The sequence below is a fragment of the Plecotus auritus genome, assembly GCF_963455305.1.
Source record: "Plecotus auritus genome assembly, chromosome: 9".
NCBI lineage: Eukaryota > Metazoa > Chordata > Mammalia > Chiroptera > Vespertilionidae > Plecotus > Plecotus auritus.
The window spans coordinates 35241155-35265590 of record NC_137783.1 but is presented as its reverse complement, the minus strand read 5'-3'; the positions used below and the strand labels follow the sequence as shown (position 1 = coordinate 35265590).

The window sequence follows — 24436 nt, the reverse complement described above, 5'->3', positions numbered from 1 at the left end:
AATGGCAGCTTGGGTCAGGAAGCCCAGCGTCCCTTCAGTCAGGAGCTCCTTGCTGATGAATGAGGCTGTCAGAGTGGTCATGCAGCTGAGCCTCTATAAAAGAAAGGACAAGAATAAAACCTCTTCTATAATATTACTCTTGCTGTATGTACCTATGGGTGGCCACAGAAACAGTGATTGATTACTGGTCCTGGATTTACTGGCTGAAATAAAGTGCCTCAGCTTCTGGGTGAAATGAGAACTGTCAACACAGAACAACAGGACAAAGAGAACATATTCAATTCTGCAGACACATCTTTCAATTATGCTGAACACAGCCACATAACCCTCCCCGCCCAAAAGTCTTAGAAAACAAAGAGAGGCACAGAATTTGTGTAAAGATTTTTTTTTTTTAAAAAAGGCATTTCATCTAGCAAGGGCAATACAAAGGGGTTATATAAATTTATTTTTCATATAACAATTGATTAGAAAATTCCCATTTTCAATGTTTAATTCCATCTCTCATTTTAAAAATATCACTAAAAGGACAAAAACCCACGCAAAAAATACAATCTGTATTTGTTCTATATTTACAGATAATTGGTCACTATTAAGGCACAGATTGATTAAAAACTACCATTTATTCAAATAATGCAAATATTTTATGCGTCATATAACACTGACAGCACCGTGTACTGTAGTGTCATATTCCCTTCCTTGCATAAGAGAAAGTGAGAAAAGTAATTTCCAGTGTTTTTTATTTATTTTTAACCACCCTATTTATCCTAGTTTGATTGGGACAGTTTTCCCTTTGGCGTAAAGCACTGTTCATAAAACCTCCATCAGCTTAATACTGCACATTCATCCCGTCCTCCTCGTGTTGCAAATGCATCGTGGAGGGCTGGGAAAAGAGCTCCAAATGCTTTGTATTTGGGAGAGTCTCATTAAAGAAATGATAAAATTTAGAGCACCGAGTTGTTGAACAGGAAACAAATCTGAATTCTTGTGCTGAATGTGTAGCATGATGTGTTTGTACAGCCAATAAGATAGGGAGGTCCATGTGACCTGTACTTGCCAAGGGAGCAATTTAGTTTAGGAACGGGCATCCCCTTAGAGCTGCGATCGTTGATAACTTTATGACAGGTCCATCATCTATGCCTTTAAAGTAACCAATACAATTTTTTTAAAGTGAAAATATTTCTGTGTGCAAAATTTCTCTTCAATTCTTATTCTTTCATGGTAAGACTTAGGCACAGAAAAATGCCAGGCAAGTAAGTATTTGCGATTCTGCATTTGTACAAAAGTCCCCAATTGTTATGTATGTTTTATCTAATGCCTTCTGCTTAACAGCATGCAATAGTGGTTTATGTCCATGTAGAAAATCTTGAATAATGAACATAAATAAGTCATTACAGTACAGGTAATTCACAACATTTCCTATGGGAAAGTTTTTCAACAAATTAATACACTTGGAAATAATATTGCTTTGAAGAAAGGGAGGCACTTAGTGATTTTCTTCATGAATTGAAAACCCTTCATAAATCCACAATAAGGTGTCTGAAAAGACCTAGGAAACAATGTTGCCTGATTTCTTGGACTTTCACAGTATATGATTGTAACAATGAGTCTGGCCACTTAGAAAACAGTCATTTTTGCCCCTCCTTTGGAACTTCACTGTCTTTACAAACTGTCACTGGAGACTTAAATAAAGCCTTTCTGTTCTCAACATACTAAGTCTACTTTAAGCAGACACATGTGGCTTGAGGAAAGTCCTTTGACCACATGGAGCACAGCTAATGTGTACATGGTAGGAACAGTAATCTACCTCACTTCCTAATGGCAACAGTGCTGTCTTGTCAGGTGATTATTTGTCTTTTTTAAATAAAGTGACAATCTAGGGCTCCAGTTATTGAATGCCGTCCATTCTCTACCATAAATCTCTAGTAGATATCAATTTTATCAATTATGTACTGTATGCTTATAATATCTAAAAATAAAAAGTTTGATATAAATAAGTATCCTTTAGTGGCAGTATACTAAAAATAGTCCTTTGCCTTTAGACAACCATTAAAATCATTTTAGCAATATAGGCAGCAGCTAAATATGATAACTGCAAAGGGTTAATATTGCAAAGTCCATTTGGTCTTTCTTTGCACCTGTTACAGTGAACTAGGTTCACTGCTCATTGCTTCTAGGATGCTGACATAAATGAACAGAACTGGTCCAGAACCAAGTGGAGTCACTTACATTTCCCAAAGTCACAGGATACTCTGCACAAAATTAATAATCCAGTACCATTTCAAATAAAAATTTAACAGTCAGAAAAATGTGACTAAATCTGATTTGTACCATTTCATCAGGTGACATAAAAATGAGAGAGATAATTTCCACAGGACAAGAAATTAGAAAGTGTAAAGTGCTGAAAGACCTCAATACTTATTTTAGAGCAGTACCAGAAAATTCCACTTTGATTATTATTTTTTAAAAATCCCCAAATACCAAAGCAAGCAAACAATAACTTCAATGTTTTCTGGCATCCCAGATGTCAAATCATCCTTCATTTTTTAAGTAAAAAATAATAATAATAAATCAGTGCATATGTTATATAGGTAAATAAAAACAGGAAATAAAGCCCTACCCTCATATTGCAAATTCTGTACAATTACCGGTTTTTAAAAAAGTAATCCGCATGTGGTATTCTGAATGATGACATAAGAACATCTCTCTTTTCTTCCTTTTTGGCACAAAATTCAGGTGTGAATAAATGCTTTGGTCCTGATACCAGTCACCAGAGTGCTAAGGACGGGTGCAGTGATGGCCGCTCACAGATCTCCTGTCTCCACGTTGATGAGAGTTGGCGGGTGCCCAGGAGCACTGCTACCAGCGACCACTGACACTCGCAATGTCCGAGTGGTACTGACGGGGCAGCCTCCCGCTGGCTCCACCTTCCAGGAAAGAGGTGCGTGCATTTGGCGGTTCGAAAAGCTTTCTTCGGTTTTTATTTAGTTCTAGAGAGAGAAAGAGAGAATTGTTAGAAACTCCGTGGAGAACGTCTATAATCAACAGGACTTGGCAGTCGAGCTCAGAAAATGGTGTATTGTAGGTTTGGGGGAGGAGGGAGTCGACGATCAAGACATTTCTGAAATGCTAGAAAGTCTGATATTAAAGGCAACATGTTGGTAGCCGAGAGAACCAAGGACAACAAATGTTGTTACTGCCGTTTGTCAACTATCTGGGGATGTGTCATTCTCAGAACCCTCTAATCTCTGGATATACAAGTTGAACAGGTTGACCTATCCCAAATGTCATCTCAGAGGCAAAGGGATGGGGGCGGGGACATCAAAGCTGGTGAAAGGCATAGGAGAGCACATATGACACCACAGATACAGAAGGTTATTGCAGCAACCATTAAACTATTACAGTCAGACATGAAGACCCCACATCTACACATGAGAATACTGGAGGAACACTTGGCCGTGTTCGGCCCCAGCCCTGTGGCTCCACCAACTCATGATACCTGTGATCCTTGGGTCAGAGGAGCTATATCAAGAAGCATATCAGCAGGAGGTTTCCGTGAATAAAAATTTAACTTAGTGAAAAACAGCAACCACTTTAGGAAATAAACAATTGAAAACCACCAACACTTTAAATTTTCAGGGGAAATCTAAGATGCTCAATTTTAAAGAAACCAGAGTACGTAGAAAACAGTCTTTTTCCAACTAAAAATTATTAACCAGAATGGGAAACAATTAACTGAAGCAGCCTACCTTGTTTATGGCTATGCAACCACTCTATTCTCATCACCCCACATATATATATAAATCCTCATCAGCTGATGGAACTCTTGCTGGTGAATTCATACAAGGAAACAGGATTGTTGGGCTCTGATAGTCAAATATCTTCCCACGTATTCAATTTCAAATAGATTATATAGTTATTGTGCTTAAAGTTGTCTTTTTTTTTGGGGGGGGGGGAACAGGATGGAGCCAGTGATTGAGCACCTTATATTGGCACAGTACTCAGTTCTTTTTTAACCACACACAGGTACAATCCCCTTTCGAATCCTTAAGTTGCACTGCAAGCGATGGCCTGCTACAGTAATGCTGAGACTGAAAACACAGATACGTTGCGGGGGGTCATTGGTGGCCAAGGACAGCCATATGGCCAGAAGTGCTCTGGTCTCCCGAGTTCTGGAAAATGGACCAACACCCTTAACATTTCACCTCACTGCCTTCCAAAATGTAAGTGTCTGCCCCATAGGGGCAATGTATAAATAGAGACATCTCTTTTTTGTTCACATGTAGTCGTGGAGGGAAGACAAATGTCATGATTTAATACAGTTTATATGACAAGCACTTTATATTTGTTTTGTTGTATTTAAGTCCTCCTTAAGGGGTAGCTAATATTACCATTCTCCATTTTATAGACAGTCAAAGTGCCCTAGCTGGTTTGGCTCAGTGGATAGAGTGTTGGCCAGTGGACCAAAGGGTCCTGGGTTCGATTCCGGTCAAAAGCACACACATACCTCGGTTGCAGGCTCCTCCCTGGCCAGGGTCCTGATTGTGGTGTGTGCAGGAGGCAACCAATCGATGCGTTTCTCTTACATAGATGTTTCTCTCTCTTGCTCTTAAAATCAATGGGAACATATCCTCAGGTGAGGCTTTAAAAAAACAGTCAAAGTTGTCTACACAGCAGTTAAGTGACAAGCTTTAACCCTGCCTGATGCAAAGGTCCAGGCCCTGGGTGGCAGGGATCCATCTACTGTGTGAAGCCCAACCAAAGCATCAGAAACTCAAATTTGAGAAATTGGTAGTTCCATATATGCCAGTCAGCAGAGCTTTTCTTCATAGTTCATATACCAATTTTTTTTTAAATAGAAAAATGTAGCTTAAAAACTTTAAAGAAGCAAGGAAGATACCTTTATAAGCAAAAGACACATGCAGGCATGCTTACAGATAGCTATTGTGTCAAGAACAATGAAACACTGAAACAATGACATTCCTAGTAAAAGTTGAAACACATGTATCTTGTTTTAAAAGACACAGAAATTCAGAAATCGAGACAGAATTTAATATATTTAAAGGCAAGTATAGGAGAGTTAAGAATAGATGAATCCTCTTAAGTGCACAGCCTAGGAAAGTTCTGTCACCTTCAAGTTGAAACACTTTGGCCTTATTTTCTCACGGGGGAATAACCCACGCACCAGGACGTACATTCCCATACTATAGAAGAAGAAAGGCGTGAATGAGGTCAAACATCCTTACTCCCCTATCCCACAGAACAGGTCCAAGTGAGCACACGAAAACCATTGGGCCAGTAAAGAAAACAATTTTTTTCATAGACATTGAAAACTTTACTCTGAAAAGTATCAACTAGGTTTAGGGAAGAATAAAATGACCGTGAAGGAATTCAGCCATTCCCTAAAGAATGTAATTTCTAAGATACAAATCTCCCAGAGAGATTCTTCAGGAGCAGATCCTACTGAATAGACTTTAGCTTTTTAAATTAAAAAGCAAACTCTGTCCTTTTTTTCCAGTAAGCCTAAGGGGTAATTGGGGAAATACCAACCTTTTGCTCTGAAATTCCAAGGGTCACACAATCCTGGCAGCTCTCAGGATCTTGTTGCGGATCTGAACAGAGTCACAAACTAAAAGAATAGGTCGGGAAATGTTAGATCTACCTGAGGCCTTGGTGGGAAGCCTGACAACAGGATGCTAAACTTCCTTTCACTCAGTCCCTGCATATCTAGTTAACTACTTATGAAAATACTCTGAGAGAAATAAAAAAAAAATGTTCAAAAAATCATGGATTTGAAAAAAAATTTTTTCTCTCATTTCTACTAGAGATAAATCTCATCTCCTATAACACAAAAATACATGTCTTGTGGCTCAAAATTAAAAATAGAACCAAACCTTACACTGAAAGAACTCTGATTATGAGCAAACTCTGTAGCCACAAGGCCAACGCATGTCCAGGCTGCCCAGCTAGCATGCACCTACCTGGAAATGGAATGTTCTGAGACTATAAATGGATGTGTTTGTTATCAAATGAGCTGAACTGGAAAAAGAAGCTTTTTGATGAAGGACTTCTCAATAAAAACTGATTATTTGCAGAGAAAACAATTTACCAAGTTCAAACCAATGCACTCAACGAAGTAAGGTGAAATCATTCTTAAAATAAGTACTTCCTGCCGTGCAGAGCATTCGTAAGGCATCTTACTCAAAGTCCCGTTCCCTTTCAAAGAAAGGACCGGAGAACCCCACGGAGAGAGGCCGGCTATAGAAGCTGTAACCTCAGCAGAGCCACACTGAAGATGATGACTGGATAAAACAATGTTTTTAAAGAGGACTCAAACCCCTACTGTTTCCCACTGTACTCCCCCAAACCCACCTGGAATAGATCATAAATGTGTTCCAAGTAAAGATGGTAACAATCCAGCTGGAACCCTTGAAAGTATTTAGAGATATCTGCTTGTTGCTGGAAGCCTTACAGGGTTTGGAAGTGGGTTGGTACACAAAGAAAACTTAACTTTCATTTTGCTGTCACCGACATTCCACGAATCCCTAGAGAAAGATTACGGAGTTCTGGAACACACTCTTCTCGTCTCTAAACGTGCTGGCCCACAGGCATATTTTAATATAAGCGTGGTGATTCTGTGAGTTAATCAAATTTCAAGGAGTGAAAATATGTAAATTTAGTTCTAGGAATAGCCCTCTGAGGTGGAGCTTTAGGGTAAACAAGTTAAAAAAACCAAAAACTATCCTATTTACACAGACAATAAAAAACAACAACAGGGGAGGCCCCTGCGATTCATATAGGCACCACGTGGAAGGACAGATGTAGAAATAGAAGGTAACTTCACACGATCATCTATTCCAATCCACCTTCATGGTTTTGGAAACTCACTCACCCAAGAACTCACGAGTTGGCAGAGGCAAAGCCCAAATCTCCTTGTTTGAAGTGTTCTTTGTACTATATCAAGCTGATCTTATGAGCGAAGAAGAAAAAGCGTCTGCCCCGTGGAGCTCCCTTAATGCAGCCACTTGGGTACACAGAGGGAATAAGATGTCCCCAATAACTGATGTGTGCAGAACCATGTTTATCCACAGAGGACCTAACAGGCTGCTCAATGGCTGAATTTCCACCCCTGTTTCAAAGCTGCTCTGCTTATGTCTGTTTCAGATATTAGGTCTACAGATAAGATTTCCTGTGGGGAAGTGGGTGGGGGATGCAATCTGCTGCTAAAACAAAATGGAAGACCACTGAGGTTTAAATTTTACTTGCTGATCTGATTAGTGACTGCTGTTTGCAACTGCTCGCTTCAATGTTCTGAAAAAGCCAAGTCATATTCTCACCCCACCGGACCGTTGGCTTCTGCCCTCAGTGTCTATCTTTTTGAAAGACGGACATGCATCAGAAAGTCTTCAAAAAGTAACCCAAATTTCGACACCCCGTTTGTTCCTCATATTTCTCAAAACACCTTTTGGAGGTACACTGTTCTGTATTTGCCAACTCCTGACTCATCAGCTGGCTCAACTCCTTTCAAATAGGAGGTACCCAGTAAATATGTGTAGAGCATTTTGTAATACATATAATATAAAACCGCTGTACACAGAAGGCAGTCTGGGAGACAGACAACATTATTTTCCTTCATTCTGTGACTAATTTCAGGATCCTACACCCTTCTGTGACTCACAAATTCCATGAAAACTTCAGTAAAAAAAAAAAAAAAAAAGCATTCAGACAAGTAATACCTGCCGGGTTCCAGCTATACCTCGGAGCATTCACCTCTGCAATGGCCTCTGTTGGTATACAAGCACACACGCACTTGAAACCCGACAGCCAATCCAGAATCATTATTCACTAACCCAATGATGGCTGCTGAATACAACCACAAGAAAGGAGAATTGCGCTGCACCCTCTGTCTCACGTTCTACAAAGGGCAATTTTGGTTAGATCTTTCTGAAGGAATCTGCTTTAAGGAACGACACTGTCACAGCAGGTTTTCAGGCAATGTCTTGATGAAAGGGAACGTTCTGAGCATTGGTCATACTGTTAGCGGGAAGCACTCTGAAACCACAACCACCAAGGTGCCCGGGTGGTAAGCAAGTGGTAACTGGGTCGAACCAGTCCCACTGGCTGAGACCACTGGCAGAAGTTATTCAGACTTAAAATATGATTATGAGCATTTATATTCACCTGAGATTGCAAGCAGCATTTTCCTCCTGGCACCAAAAGTCGTAATTCCCAGCTCCTTCAGATCCTGATCTGTGAGAGTGAGGAATGTCTGAAGATCGATCTGTGGGTGAAAAGGTAATCTATAACCAATATACTAAGTATTTATTTTCTTCCTCATTGTAGGTTCAAATCCTTGTTACACCTATTTTATTTATTAATTATGCTCTGCCTGCTTCCAAAAAAGAAAAGTGGTGTTACAAATCTAAGGGACAAGAGTAAAGTAATTACGGAGATGAAATGAAAGTGATTATTCTAGCAGTAGACTTAGTCTAAGCCAGTGATTTACTGCACTTGAGATTAAAAACTTAGATCTGAGCATCCTGGCAGCCAGGACAAAAAGGGAAATACAAATTGTACGTTTTTTTTTTTTTGTTTTTTTTGTTTTTTTTTGCGAACTGATAAAAGGAAGAATATATATCCACCCAGAAGAGAGAAAATATTTCTTAGCTTTGACTTGGTTAAGTATATCTCTATGAAAAGAAACAATTGTAAATATCAGAGATGGTATCTTCCACTGTATTTTACATAAGAATGACAGCGGAATTCCCAGGCTACATCAGACCCATGACCCACTCAGCTGGGCCTGGCAGACAAGAATCTTTCCAGGAACAGTATAACTGCACTCTTTGGCATCAGCAACAAAGTGTGGAGGGCAGCTAGCTGAGGATCTCATCCCGCCTTTGAAGACAGTGTGGAAGAACAGAAAGGCCTTGGGCTCTGAAGGCAGAGAGATGTGGATTCAGCTTCCGACTCTGACAAGACTTGTGTGTGTACACAGGTTGACAGTAGTGTACCTTGCAGGGCTTTTGTGGGCATTAAATATGATCGTAGACATAAAGCAAAGGGCTCACCAAGAGGATAGAAGAATGGGCAGCTTTGGCTGGTAATAATGTATATAGAACTATCTGGGAAGGCTGCTAAATAAATCTTCACCCTGTTGAAAATAAATCTCACAAGGTTAGTTAATGGGTGATTCTTATTAAGTTATACCTGAATATTGGAAAATATCCTAAATAAAGGAAGCAGTACCAAATTCCAACACACCTGAAAATAGTAATGCATACTTTTCAAGAAATTTGAAATTTTGTTTTGATTTAGAAGTTACACCCAGATCTTGTAAAACCTTTTTGTTTTATCATAGATCTAAAGCTATGTTTTCAGAAATTCTATTTAATGGAGACTAAGAATTTGGGGATGCCTGAAATAAAGGGCCAGACAGTAATTATTTTAGGCTTTGTGGGCCATATTGACTCGGTTGCAACTACTCAACTCTCCTGTTTGAGCTCAAGAGCAACCACAGACAACATAGAAATGAAGCTGTGTTCCAACCGAAACTCTTATTGACAAAATCAGGCAGCAAGTCTGCAGGCTGTAGCCTGCTCTAAGCTAATAAATATGATATAAAGCCAGCTACCTTGGTTTTATATGATCATATTTTCTTCCTTTTTGAAATAAGTGGATAAGAAGTACCTATAATAAATTTATTTATATGCTCCTTCAAATTAATACTATACTGTAGATTAAAAAGAACCCCTGAATGTTACTGAATAATATCTAATCTTACTTGGAGACCTTCTGTTTCTGCCCTTGAAATTCTCTATCAGCCACCCTCATCCAAGCAGCAGGACTAAGTAAGTGCAATTCCTTGATGCACTGATGATGAAAATGTTATTCAACTTACAATATCCTTGGTTAAATTTAGAATGCTAATTATCCAATATACACATAATAACCTTTTTGGTATTATAAAAAAAACAAAAACCAGAAAAGTTCAGCAATCAAACTTAAGTTATTGAGCTATGGGCAATACCTTAAATTTATGATGAAAAGCACTAAATAAAAATTCTAGATTCTTCATTCACTGATACAGATCTGGGAATTACTGACTTAATCAGATGGTCTCTAAGATACTAGTGTCAAACTAGAATTGAATAGATATATTTATGGAACTATTCTAACTCTCTGCTGCATAGGGTGAGCTGTGCCTGGGTAAAATGACAGCATTATCAGAAAGAGTCACGCTCTATTCTCTACGCCAGAGCATAATGGCCATGGCTGAGCAGTTAGACCAAAATCCATGGTAGAGATGGGTCAGGAAACATCTCAGTTTAGGCAAAAGCCAATCAGTAAATTAAAGAATAAATTATACTCTGTGAGAACAGACTTCAGTAACGTGAGAAGGATGGGGTCAGAAACAACCACACATTTATTTCAGGTACTGTTATTTAAGTGCCACAAATAAAGATAATAAAGTATGAAATCACATTAAATACAGATTAGTTGCTGCCCTTGAGAGCTATGCACCAAACGTTCTAATGAATCAATACACTGTTTAGCCAAAACTGTTGAAGGTGTGTTTCTGTGAAAACACATCCTGTGTTTACTAGTTGCACTAAATAGGAAATGAGGTCACATTTTTCTTAGCAGCAAAATCAAGCTATGGGACTTGAATCAATGCTCAGTGACAGCGGTCACAGGTCAGTGAGTTTTTTCATTCTAGAAGTCGTCATACACAGAACCCAAAGAAAAAGATGCGGGGGGGTGGCGCGGTGGGGAGGATGAGTAAATGATGACTGACCTCTTGCTGCTGGAAGACGTCTGTGTATTTGCCCAGACCCAGTTTGCTGAAGAGCTCGGGGAGGTCAGAGCCTTTGAAAGAGCTGTTCAGGTTACAGCCATTGCTTCCTGTCAGCGAGGAAATGCAGTCCATGTAATTGCTGCTGCTGAGATAGGGCTCCGCTGAAGGGCAAACGAGAGACAGGCTTGAAGTGCAAATGCCCAGAGAGAACAAGGTTTAATTAAAAGTTTTAATCCCTCCAATATTTCAGCTTCATTGCTGTGGTGAACAGAACAGTAGCTGCGGAAGCAGAGCAATCCTTTACGGAGTGAAACACTGGCTTTTCATTAACGAAATGCCCGTTATTGCTTTCAGAGAGGCTCTTGCCATTTATAAGGTTACACTTGGGAGGCAGCAATTCAGCAACAGTGCTTCTGCAGTTAATAATCATTAATCACTTTCTCGTGGAGCATTCAGAAGCATTTGCTCTTTATAATTGATTGCGTGTGAATTAAATGAGGAATCGGGAGGAAGACCCTTAGGACATAATTAAGGTACGGAAAGGTACTGCAAGTCCAGGCTCCTTTTGCATGGCTCTCGTCTCCACACGTGTGCTCACCTGCGGTCAGAGGGATTCTGTAATAGTGCACCACATAAATCTCTTTGTCTACAAAAATATAATTGGGCCATAAGCTCACAAAATAGAGTACTTCCAACATTAAGAGTACCATGAAGTGAGACAGAAATGATGCTGGAGTTCCCGGATTTCATTTAGGACAGAAACAAATCGGTCTCTTGAGAAAAATTCTAAGACAGCAATGCTGACCTTTGCTTGGCTCTGAAACTGATTTATGGGTGCAGATTTCTCCACATCGTGTATGGTTCTCAGGCCCAGTGACATGCACAGCTGGGTGATGGCCTCATGAGCCAGGCCAAGTACTTGACCAAATATTTAAACACTCTTCAAGATCTGCTTTGGAGATTCTAGCCGAGCTGTGCAGCCCGTATCCCCAGCCAACAACTGGCTCTTGTCCATGTGGGGATTCAGTCCTCTTACACCAAAGCTGCAGCCTCACAGGGGATTCGCAGGGAGAGAGGGAAGGAGGACACTCACCTGGCCAATCAGGTCCCCCTAATCTCTGGGATCAATGCGTTCACCAAATCTAAGAATCATGTCTGCACTGTTTTGGGTGCCACTAATTATTTCCTTCAGTTGTTTTTATCTCCCAGTGGAGGAGTCCTTTATCTCAAGTGGAAGGAATTTATTGATAAGAGTTCTCTTTCTCTTAAAAACAGATGTCTTATCTCTTGTGGCGAGAATGTGACGAAAAAGAATCCAGAACCAAGCTCGGAAGGCCTTCGGCCCTGGACCACTCCACCATTCAAAGGTAAGGCCCCAATGTCACCAGAAAAGATTGAGAGGGAGTGACCAGTGACATACTGGGTCAAAGGTGATGCCAAGCAGGGTACAATGGGCACACTGGAGTGACCACTGGACTTGACAACATGGTAAGTTTACCATATCATTGTCCAAATGATAAATTTACTTTTTTGAGAGTAAAAGTGGGAGTTATTGAGAATTAACATTGGAACAACTGGTGTAAACAGGGATGCCTGGGGAAAACCTAGACATTGGTAATGCTGAAGAGGGTGTAAAAATAATTTTTTTTTAAACTGTGCTGTTCAGTACAGTAGCCATTGGCAATGAAAATGTTCATAAGTGTGAAACACACACTAGATTTTACAGACGTCGTATAAAAAAGAATGTAAAATACTATATAAAAATGTCTATGTAGATTACATGGTTAAATAATACTTGGCATATATTGGGATAAGCAAATTCATTAATAAAATGTGAAAAAAGAGATGTGCTAAAATAAAGTATTCTTAGTGATCTCTATTAATGTACATTGTTTTTTACCGTAACTACTTAGAGAGTCTGTATTCTTTTAAACTCCCCGTTCTCTTAAAACATCTGACAAAAGCAAAATAACTGTTTTTCTTTAATGATTCCCTTTTATTAAAGAATCCTGATATTTTATCCCTAATCCTGAACTTCAATGCACCTAAGTTTACAGTCAAATTTAATTATCCAGCATTAAGCGAAGGGAAAGAAGAGGCACAGGACTCATTTATATTGGGCTACAGAACAGCGATCACTTCCACCTCTAGACCTGCCTGGCACCAGCCGCCTCAGTCCATCCTCCTGTTAGTGATGGAGGACCCAGCCCCAGTCTCCAGGAAGGGCCCAGGCTCCCACGGACAGCGCACTAGGGAATGAATGAGTTGACCGTGCTCTCTTACTGAGACTTGGCTGACCCCACACTGTTCTTCTCAAATCGGAGGCCCTCCATAGCATGGCAACTTGATTGATGGTAACACCTGACTTACTGAGTGTCTACTGTGCTCATTTAGACGGCCTTCAAGGAGCCTTCAAATACTCGACGCTCTGCGTCTCAGGTCTCCCCATTTGTCCCAAACCCTGAACAAAGGCATGTATTGTGATGACTATTGCCAGTACTTGTCCTCTCACCTTTTTACACAGCCCAGAAGTGGAGGTGCTGTTACGGACAAACCACTGGACACATGCTGAGTCTCAACCGTATCTTTTTAAAGCCAGAACCCTTATGCGTTAAACATAAATTAAATTTACATAAATTCAGCTACATCTTGTCCATTTAAAGTATCAAATGCTGCTTTTCACCTTAGGGAGCTACCTACGGAGCAGACTTTCTTCTGTCGTCCAAGCTGCTAATTTGAGCACAGTCTGCTCCACATCTTCCTGTCCCTGCCTTTTCCTGATGAGAAGAAGCATTTTCTGAGTGTTGGTGTATACATTCATTCAACAAGCATTTACCGAGCACCTACTAGGTGTCACACACTGTCAGACATGTGGGAAGAAATAACAAATCAGGCACAGCCTAACAGAATGCCTGGCATGTGGGCATTTAAAAAGTGTTCACTGAATGAATAAATATGGTCCCTGGCTGTGGAGCTCAAATTCTACAGGAGGAGACAATTACGTACACATGTAATTACACTTCAGCATGACAGGTGCTAGAGTAAAAGCATGTACCAGCTGCGGTGAGAGCAGAAAACCACCTGGTCTGCTTCACCGGGAAAAAGAAGGAAGGCTTCACAGAGGAGGTGGCATGTGAATTATGACAAACCCTTGAAGGCATAGAGTGCAGAATTCATACTTGAACATCACCCTGAACCAAAAACAAATTTCACGCTGATTACATCTAAAAGTATGATTGAAAGTCAAAGCTCACTTGATTTGTTTTGTTTACGCTTGGGGCTGCCAATAGAAGCTGCAAATTCATTATGGCTGGCAGGTCCTATTCCATTTCGGTCTCTCCAGTTATCAGATTCGCTTCCACTTCCCAAGTGCTCACGACTGTTGGACCTCGAGAGGGACATTGATGAGCCCTGTAAACAATGAAAGCCAGACGAGGAGATGTTTAATGAGGGGGGTGGAGGGGAAAGAATCCCCAATAGAACACTGCCATTTACTTCAATTGCTAACCACTGCAGTTACCCACGGATGCTGCTCCTGGGGAAGAGGCCGTGGTCCCTGTCTCTACCCTGTGTCTTCCAGCCACCAAGGACTTGGTGATACACACAGTGAAATCTCTGCCCTTCATCTTGAAGGTGTCCAGCAGAGTTCTGAGATTCCTCGGTGTAAAGACTCCTATAAAGATCTACAAGAGATTCTCTGCCTTGTGTCACACAAAAAGGATAAATAATGGGGAAGAGGAATAGTAGACCCAATGCTTTGCCAAGAATCCAGCTCCCAGGCTAATAAAGGTGGAGAGAGATCTGGCATGACTCCGGTGTTGGCCTCCTCTAAACAAGATCTCTCCAACAAATTACAAATACCTAGAAACGTCTACCTTAGTTCATTCCCCCAAATCAAAATCAAAATAATTTAAAAGATCTCAAAGTCTGCACGGAGCTAGCATTTATTCATTCCGTCACCATATTACAGACACCCTATTTTGTACTATATCTAGAAAATTAACGTCAAGATTCCTTGATTTCCAAAGTTTCATGTTCACTGGGGAATTCCAAGAGAATCTTTTACTGTTCACTTCAACACTCACACCTAATTCAGTCTCACAGCCGGCCACGCCCTCCTTTCACACTTCCTTCTTCAAGGCATCAGGACACCACACTCCCAGGGTTTCCGTCAACGTCACTGGAGCTTTGTGGGATCTTCCTCCCCCTTCCACTCTGAATGTCATATTACTGGACTTGATCCTGGCATTCCTTCTCTCTTAAGTAATCTCAACCTCTTTCAAGGATTAACCACATCCAGGAGTCCAAAATTTTTACCTGCAGCTCTAACTCTTCTGTTCAAATTAGTATCATGGAGCTGCCAATCTGACACCTCCATGTAACTGTCTCACAGGCACTTTAAATTTAGAGTACCTGGAATTAAACTGTTGTATACTAGTATCTGTCCCCACCAACTACCCAAACCTACTCCTTTCTTAGAATCCCTACATCTCAATAGGGAACTCTACCATTTACCCAGTTGCTCAAGTCATTCTCATCCTCCCTTCCCTCACCACATGCCATCCATCGGCAAATCCTGTCCATGTCATCTCTAAACACACCCCACTTCTCTCCATTTCCACAACTGCCACCAACAGACTCCTTAAATCAACATTTTCCAAGCTCTGGGTTTTCTTCAGAGTAAAGTTCTCCAGTGGAAATAACAGGAACCGCTAAGTATTACTCAGAACTTACCGTACACCATGCTACGCACTGGCTGCCCTCTCCCATGTGACCCTCTAAACCACCAAATGAGAAAACAGGCTCGGAGGAGTGAAGCCACTCCCCAAAGCTGTACATCTATCAGCGGTGGCTGCCCGGCCCCACAGCCCCTGCACTTGACTACATTGTCACAATGATCGTTTCACACGGTCACACTGGTGGTCTTTGAGAACAGAACTGAATTAGCATTTCTGCAGTGAATATTTCATCTCTGAAAGTACAGAAACACAATCAACCCACTAACACCCCATCCTACCAAACGAAGGTGAATGAAATGGAGAGACTGTCGGTGCATCCGTTGAGAGAATTAACATAGCAGTGTGAAGGCCGCTGCCAACAAAAGTAGTTCAGTTTCTCTCAGAGCTACAATGGCAGCGAGAGGACTGCACCTCCTAGGGCAGCCTTGGGCAAACTACGGCCCGCAGGCCAGATCCGGCTGTTCTATCCGGTTCTCTTGCTCTCCCCTCCGCTCCTTTACTTTGAATTTATATTAGTTCACACAAACACTCCATCCATGCTTTTGTTCCGGCTCTCCAGTCCAGTTTAAGAACCCATTGTGGTCCTCGAGTCAAAAAGTTTGTTCACCCCTGTCCTAGAGCCTCAAAACTTTTCCCTCGGTCCCTATATTCTCGCTGCTGACAGCAACCTCCATCTTTACAGACCGCTGTCAGGTTGCTACTGTAGGCCTGACAATGAAATTCAAAATTCACAAGAGACTTGATCTCTTTTCAGTATTTCAACAGTATTTGCTTCTTCACTTACGCAGAGAGACGGAGGAAAAAAATGCACGTTTGCTTTTAGCCTTCACCAACAGTCTAATTTATTACAAAGAAAACAGGTGGAAAGAAGGTCACTCTACAAATGCCAGTGATTAGACTAACAATTATGAAACCCTTCGCCAGTGTTTGTTTTTCAGTCTGCAGTGCTCTGGTTGAACATTGTGATTCTTGGATCAGTCATTTCCATCCGTGTTTGGGTTTGCTCAGTCTCCCCAGTTTTGGTGTGTGCATGCGCGTGCGCTCTTATCCCACCCCCGCGCGCAAAGGGCTTAGAGCCAAAACCTAGTCCTCTCAAGCTGAAAAGGCCGGCTGGGCGAGTCATGTGCAGCCTGGCTGGGGAGCTGGGAGCTCTGGATCCCTTCTCCATGTGGCGTGGATGCCAGCTTCCCAGTCTCACTCTGCAGTGCAGCCAACATCTGGGAAACATAAAATTCTGGAGTTCTTGTTTGTGATACTTCCTGCTGTGTTCCTGGCACCACTGAACACACTGAATTTTTAACTCCTATCTGAACACTTGTTTTTATAGAATGTTTGCCTTTTCTCCCTATGGTGGGCTTGCTAGTGATACCCCTGAATAAAAGGATTCTTTATACATTTGATGGACTATTGTTACTTCTATCCTTTGCCTAATCTCAGCCTTGTTTTAGCATTTACGACACTCTCCTCCTAGGAAACACTCAGTTATAAATTTACATCTCCACGCAAACAGCTGATCAACAACTGAGAGAAGATGTATAAAAGAGCATGTCAGAGTGCATCCACTGTATAGCAACATGTTTGTAAGAAGCGAAATTAAAACAAATCCCCTTAATGACTTTTCCTACTTAATAAAGAATGGGCGGGGAGAGATGACTGTTCTCCCTTGCTGAGAGCAGACAGGAAAAATGGGTAGGGATGACTACAAACCTCAAACGTGGTTGTCATTGTGGGCTTATAGGACACGTGGTTGGCCCTTCTCAGCTCCTTGATGGTCTCGGCTGGCATGGATTTAGAAAACCCGAGTCCGCTCCAGGTGTTTGTAGGTGTTCTGACCTCCGTCACCACTGGTTTCTTTAACATAGCTTTGGAACACAGAATATAAAACAAAATGCTTGATATTTTTAATATATTTTTTAAAATATTGACGTGTGCTGTTCCTTTGATATATGTAAAGAAATCATACCTGAATATTATTTCTTAATACAAAATGCCTTAAAATATCGTCATAAAAAGTTTATTCCAATTTTTAAATGCTACATTATTTCATAATTGATCTAATGCTAATCTACTCAATAAAATACATTTAATCCCAACAAAACCTATGCAACTTTGAACTTAAACGTTTTTTATGACAGCCTAACCAATTCAAGGTGAATGCTGGAGAATCTGTTATGGGTCTTTGATGGGGGGGGAATCAAAATCATTACTGTATCACATACCTTTGGTTGCTAATAGCTTCTTTTGTTCATAATCAAATGCCTGAAAATAAAACAGAGCAAAAATATTTTATTGCCAGTTTATCCAAATGTCATGCCAATACTCCATGATTAGAAAACCAAGGTTTTCACTACAGCCCATGAATCTACCTGCTAAGCTTTGCACTATAATGTGCCATTAATTCAGTGCAAGTCTGATCAATTTAAACATGTTTTCAAATCTAATTAGAATTATAAATTACTAATTTTGACTTTAAGTCGAGACAATGACAAGAGCCAGAAATCTTCCTTCAAAAGGGGAAAAAAAATCCTATTTTCTATGAATATTTAAAACACCAGGATAAGTATATGCTAAAGCACAGTAAATAACTTAATAATAGTTCTGCTAAGTTTCAAAATAATGCATTATGAAAATGCTTTCTGGTTATCTACTGGCCTCATTTGTTTCTCAAAATCCCCTCTTCAAAGGATGGCCTGAAGTGGTATGATGTCCAGGCAGCTTAAGAAATTATTTAGCCTAAATGGAATGGTCTTTGCTTTTGAAATGAGAAAAATAGCAAATGTCGCGCTTTAAGCTATAATCACAGTAAGAATTACAATAAACTAAACCTAGTGACCTTGTATTGCACAGGAGTAGGATGGCACTACCCACTCTTTCATTCACACTGAGTAAGTGACACGTGACACAGTCAGGTCTACACGAAAACCAAGGTAGGTCGAAAGAAAGTAGTCTCCTCAGAGCTCCATCTCACATGCTAACCCAGTGTTCTCCACTGCCCAGCTGAGGAGCTAAGACTTGATTAACAATGTCTTAACGGCCATCGGGAGGCTGAGAAACAACTGGCAAGAGCTCTTCTGACCTTTTCCCGGGGGGCCTACACCACCATGTGCAGGCTGCATGCCCGGGGAACTGACAGTGTGAAATGGAGACCGAGGGAATGTGCCACAAATAATAATTAGGTCAGGATAACACAGGTCAACGGCTGACCCAGACAAACCAGGATGTGTGGTGAACTCTGAGAACGTGGCAGTGAATGGGGAGAGTAGATTTTTAGAGAACACATTTGACGATGGTTTTGAAATATTAGATCTGAAATGGCACTGGAAATTAAAATCAACTTTTCACAATCAACGCCTAAGGACAAGGTGTGGGAAGATCCTACATTCACTTGTTCAATAAATATGTATTGAGTGCCTCAGGTTAAAGAGACTGTGCGGCACTTTGTGGAAGAAAGCCACAATTAATAAAAACAACAACAACCTATAGCTTCAAAGCACAGAGAGCCTCAGCAGGGATGGGTAAAGGAAATAACTATAAAATAAATTAGGAAGTGTGGAGGGAGCTGGGGATTCAGCTCTCCAAGGACAGCCGGAGGCAGCGAGTTCTCAGCTGAGGGAATCAGGGAGTCTTCACTCTTTCTCCCGTCAATGCTAGGTGACTACATTGATTTCTTAGGGTTTAAAAGTCAGCTCTTTCGTAATGGCACAAACACATCTATTTAAGTTGAAACTGTATCACCAAGAACATTTCTTATCTGTCCTAAAAGAAAGAAACACCAAAGTGGTTCACTCTAGTTATAAAATGGATGGAAAAGGTAAGAACCAGGAGAGGGATGAAAACCATAAAGGGGTCATGAAGGGGATTTGATACGTCTTAGAGGAAGGAATTTTTTATTAACTGAAAATAAGCCCACCAAAGAAAACGTATCAGATATCATTTTTTTAAAACGTTGACACTTTATAAAGGCCATGGCTTTGTGAAAACATTCATCTAAAAACACATGGAAATGTTCAAATGTAAAGGATTAGAAGAACAGATAAGCAGGATTGAGTTGTAGTTTTTGCTGGAATTACAGAAGTATAATTTAGTTCCATGAATTAATTTCTTTGCATATCTGTGACAGTTTGGTTTCTAGGATTTTTTTTGGAGCTGGGGAGTGGAGGTGATATATCTCTTATTATGAAGTAGGTAAGTCCACCCAATAATTCTGATACTGAAATCAAATGGTTATAGGAATCTCTAAATGCACAAAATCCTTATCTTTCATATTGTCATCTATACAGAAATCAGAATTCTGAATTTCATGTTCAATAGTCTATTTTGAATAATTAGCCTACTACAGATAGAGAAAAATCCCTGAAGAGATTGTTTAAAATAATCATAAAAATTTGTGAATCAACATAATCATCAATATTTATCATCTATTTTCAAAAAACTAAAGCTTCATATTAGCTATTTTTATAACTGCCTAAATGACACCAGATTTATCACCTCCATTTTATAGACAGAAGGATTATTATATCTATTTATCCAAGACTATGTCAAGAGGCAGTAATACTTAGAAATAACAGCTCTGGCATTTATCTAAAATTTTATGAAACAACAGGTGAATAGTGTCATTTACATTATACATAGTGACACAGACCATTCACATCACTTTTCATATTATATCTTAAATAACCATCATTTAAGCTAAATCCTGCATTTCATGTTTAAGGTTTATAGCAAAACCAATTCCTAACTACTGCACATGTATTTAAATTTATTTGGACTAGAGTGCAGACAGAAAACCTAGTTTCTGAGCTCGCCATTGTCTACCCCAAGCCCCTACATTTGGATGGCCCTCCCGCTCATTTTACCGTTACCTGCATGTTGACATATGACGGCCGGGAGGCCAGGCGGGCCCTTTCCGAGTTCTGCTGGGCTGCTGCGGCCCTCTCTGCAGCGCGCTCACTCCCTGGAGCCTTCTTGTCAGCCAGAGGGCTCTCCGCAGGGCTCAGCTCTGGGTCTGAGAGCAGCCGGTCAGTGCTGCTGTGAAACAGAGTCTGGACTTTAACATCCACCACCATACACACAAAGGCACCGAATGTTTCCTCTGTGCCACACTTACTGTATGCTAGCCACTGCCAACAATTTATACGTATCATCTCATTTAATCCTCACACCACCACTATGAGACAGGCAGTATAATTATTATTCCCATTTTACAGAAGAGGGAAGCCCAAGGTCATACCTCTGGTAAATGGTAGAGCTGGAGTCTGAACTCAGGCATTCTGACTCTAAGAGCTGGAGCTAAAACTATTCCATGACCTATAGTCAAACATATTCTGAATGTAGTATATATGTCATATTGTTAATGGGAGATATCAAAGACCCATGGGTACATGGTCTAAACAGGATTGAGTTGATCTGAAAGCATGTAGCCCGCCATCCCTGGGTCCCACATCCACAGTAACAGACTACAGATTGAAAATATTTTCGACACATGGTTGGGAATCTGTAGATGCAGAGGACTGACTGTATGCACTGTCCTATGCTTTTTAGTATAAAGACTTGGACATACGTGGATTTTGGAATCAATCCCCCATAGGTACCAAGGGACAACTGTAGTTAAGTTTTGGGGGAGTCAAAGTTAGACACAGATTTTTGACTCATAGGGGGTCAGAGGCCCCTAACCCACACATTGTTCAAGGGTCAGCTGGATAAGAAAACTCATAAGACAGTAGGGGAAATTGGGAAAATGGAGACAGATAGAAGCAAAACCTTTCAATGCAGAAGCATTCCATTGTTTTTCTTTTAAAAAGCACAGGCTGCCTATTTGAAACAAGAAAAAAAACGAAAAATAAAATAAGGAACACCCATTTGTAACTGTCCTATGGTACAGGAGAATTATATTTAATACAATATATAGTTCACATTCACTGTGATTTGTAATAAATGAAATCATGATACTGTCAAGTATTTATTACCGAAGTGAGCCGCTAACTACTTTGGAACAAGGGAGCCATGGTTTCAGTTAGAAATTCAAAGGCAAATGAAAGAGAATTCACACCAGGAAAATACCAAAAAGCAATCAATCAGAGAGTAAAAATCACCCTGCGATTATGAAAGAGCAGAGATAATGTTAAAAGTTTCAGAGCAACAGAGAAAGTTCAGAGGACCCAGATATGCACCCAAGGTTTATGAAGAGAAGGACTCTAGATAGGATATAAGGATGAGAATTACCAGATATTATTTCTCAATAACATTTTATCCACAAAAACATCACTAAGATTGAAATGGAATACTACTCTGCCATAAAAAAAGATGAAATCTTGCCGTTTGTGACAAGGATGGGCCTTGAGGGCATTATGCTAAGTTAAAAAAAAACAAAACAACTCAACAAAGAAAACATATTCATAGAGGCAGACAACAGACCTCTGGTTACCAGAGGGGAAGCTGAGTGGGAAGGGGCAGCCTGGGTAAGGGGGTCAACTCTATGGCGACGGATGGAAAATGGACTTTTGGTTGTGAGCACGATGTAGTGTATACAGATGTCAAATTATAATGTTGCATTCCTGAAAGTCATATGAAGTTATAAACCAACGTCACTTCAATGAAAAAAATGTTTTAAAGGAAATTATAGAGAGAAATGAATAAACTCCTGGATAAGACAAAACTTGCTGAAACCAAGGAGCACTCACTGCCAAACAAATCCAGTGTTGTTCCACCAACTTAAAACAAATCCAGCTTGCTCTACAATTTCTTTCAAAGCACCCAGGGCCTTCCAAGACGAAAATACCTACTGTAAGTGGGAGTTTTTCGTGCCGTGCAAGAGCTCCACTGTCTGCCTCTTGGCGCAGGAAACCTTGGAGGGACCCATCATCTGCTTCAGGTCGCCAGCGTTCCCAGAATGGGAAGGACTCCGAGGCATGCCTACTTCCACAAAAGCATCATTACCACCTGCAGAGAAGAGGAAAAACAAAACCCAAATCATCATTCACCATCAGCAACCACCTGCAATGGAATCAAACCAGAATCCAGCTCTAGGGAGACACATAACAGCTTTCAGCTGCAAAGACGACACCTTAAGTTCAGGCTGCCTCAAAAACTCAAGATGAAATCTGAAGAAATGACCCTCATATTTTTAAAGATTGTTAGGGATGAAAGGATTAAAGAAGGTATACTCTACTTAGAAAAAAATTACACACACACACTTAGCAAGCTGATGCTTTCCTGCTACATAATTACATCCACTTTCATTTAGGAAGTTCCAATGTCATGGGAAAGTGATTCTTTCTGTAAAAAGTTTGGCTGCTTTTCAGTTTATCTTTCACCATGTTCTTTGGAATTTCATTCAAGATGTCGTCTTTCTGCAAACTTCAGGCAGGATGAGTCATAATCGATGAGCAAAACCAATCTGAAATCACCGTGTGGACTTTCTACACCCCCCTTTGTCCGAGGAACAGGCCCGCGGAAGCCCAGAGGACAGATACCTTCGGCAGGATTTGGTTTGGGAGACACCTGCTCCGATCCACTTGTCTGTCTGGACGGATCACCATGATTCGCACTCAGCACTTTTTCTCCAAGCGATGAAGTGGCTATTACACCATATTTTATGTTCGGAGGCTGAAATAACAATAGAAAATAGCACGTGGCTATGGTCACCATTCTAAAATCCACCTCAACTGAAAGTTTTACTAGTGGCTTATCTCTTACAAACAGCACAGATCCCATCATCCTATCTGAGGGACATTACCTGTGCATGTCCATTTAAAGCAGCAGAGATTTTTTTGCCTTCTGTCTGCATACTGCTGATGTGCACGTCGACAGGAGTCAAGCCCGGAGGGGGGGAGGGGGCTGTGTGCCCATAGGCGGGCACTCCAGACAACAGGATATTGGTTAACGTGGCTTGGGCGGTAGATGGAATCATAAGGTGTGGTACGGCAGAAAAGCCTAGAACGACATTTTATGAAGACAGATATTAGAACACAGAATCAACAAGCATTATATTTTCAGTAACTTCAAAAAAATCATTGTTGTTGCCGCAAATTCAGAAGGGAATTTAATGTTGATATCTCTCTGCAAATAGGTTTAACTTTACTACACAAAAGAATATTAAAATGGAACAACTCTCCAGGGAATATTTAACCCAAGCTCTTCACGGTACAGATGAAACAGGCTGGACTTTGAGTGTGCATATACCTACCGAGCAATTCTAACCTCTCCAGCTAGAACCTACCTTTCCGAGTGATCCGTCAGTGACCTTCATATGACTTTGCCACTGCTCCCTGCACATTATGCTCCTTTTCCCGATCTGCTTGTCACATTTAAAGGTTATGTTTTACTTTTATGGAAAACTCACTGTTTTGTTGTGCATCATTTTAACATGTTAAGCGCCCAGACTGTTTTGTCTTCCGGACGGAAAGTATAGTGTCAGTCACCGGTGACTGACTGGGCGCTTAACATGTTAACTAATTTACACATTAGGAAATTTCTGTTAGGCTGAAGTATGCTTTGAACCATGATTTCCCCCTAAGGACATGGAACCACCAGTACATTTTATTTAAAAACTGGTAATACCTACAAAGACATGCCTCTGATTGTACTTAAATGATACTGACCTGTGGCACTTGAAGTATTAGCAAGTGGGGGTGCCCACAACGTGGGGCTGGGGGTGCCAGAACTTGGACTTTGCAAAGGACTGACGGAGCTATTAAGCGCATTCAAGAGTGAGTTCGGGGTTGTCGAAGTGTTTAGAGATAAGGTGGTGGGGCCCAAGAGACCTGCAATAAGTGAATGTAAAGTCAATATGCATAAATTCAAGATTTTAAAATAACAGATGGCAGCAATATCGCCATTTGGAATGCACGTTGATATAATCTGATATTTTCTGAATATAAAACGTGAGTGATAGATTACCTTC

The 24436-nt window shown here is 40.7% G+C and overlaps 1 protein-coding gene across 2 annotated transcripts in view; it reads right to left on the bottom strand.

Moving 5' to 3' along the window:
• Window positions 1–393: 393 nt before the first annotated feature.
• The window catches only part of BICC1 (BicC family RNA binding protein 1), a gene marked incomplete at its 5' end in the record, with an annotated part of 255932 nt that continues 231889 nt past the window's right edge, over window positions 394–24436 (bottom strand). The window contains 11 exons of one of the 2 annotated variants that reach the window (XM_080688594.1): window positions 394–2987; window positions 8179–8278; window positions 10796–10956; window positions 14050–14206; window positions 17242–17396; window positions 17754–17793; window positions 20397–20562; window positions 22317–22473; window positions 23007–23139; window positions 23270–23466; window positions 24135–24296. In XM_080688594.1, the coding sequence (XP_080544720.1) occupies window positions 2857–2987; window positions 8179–8278; window positions 10796–10956; window positions 14050–14206; window positions 17242–17396; window positions 17754–17793; window positions 20397–20562; window positions 22317–22473; window positions 23007–23139; window positions 23270–23466; window positions 24135–24296 (1559 nt within the window). In that variant the 3' untranslated portion in view covers window positions 394–2856. Of the gene's footprint in view, window positions 2988–5547; window positions 5627–8178; window positions 8279–10795; window positions 10957–14049; window positions 14207–17241; window positions 17397–17753; window positions 17794–20396; window positions 20563–22316; window positions 22474–23006; window positions 23140–23269; window positions 23467–24134; window positions 24297–24436 lie in introns of those variants that run through there. The other variant, XM_080688595.1, reaches the window with a different exon arrangement.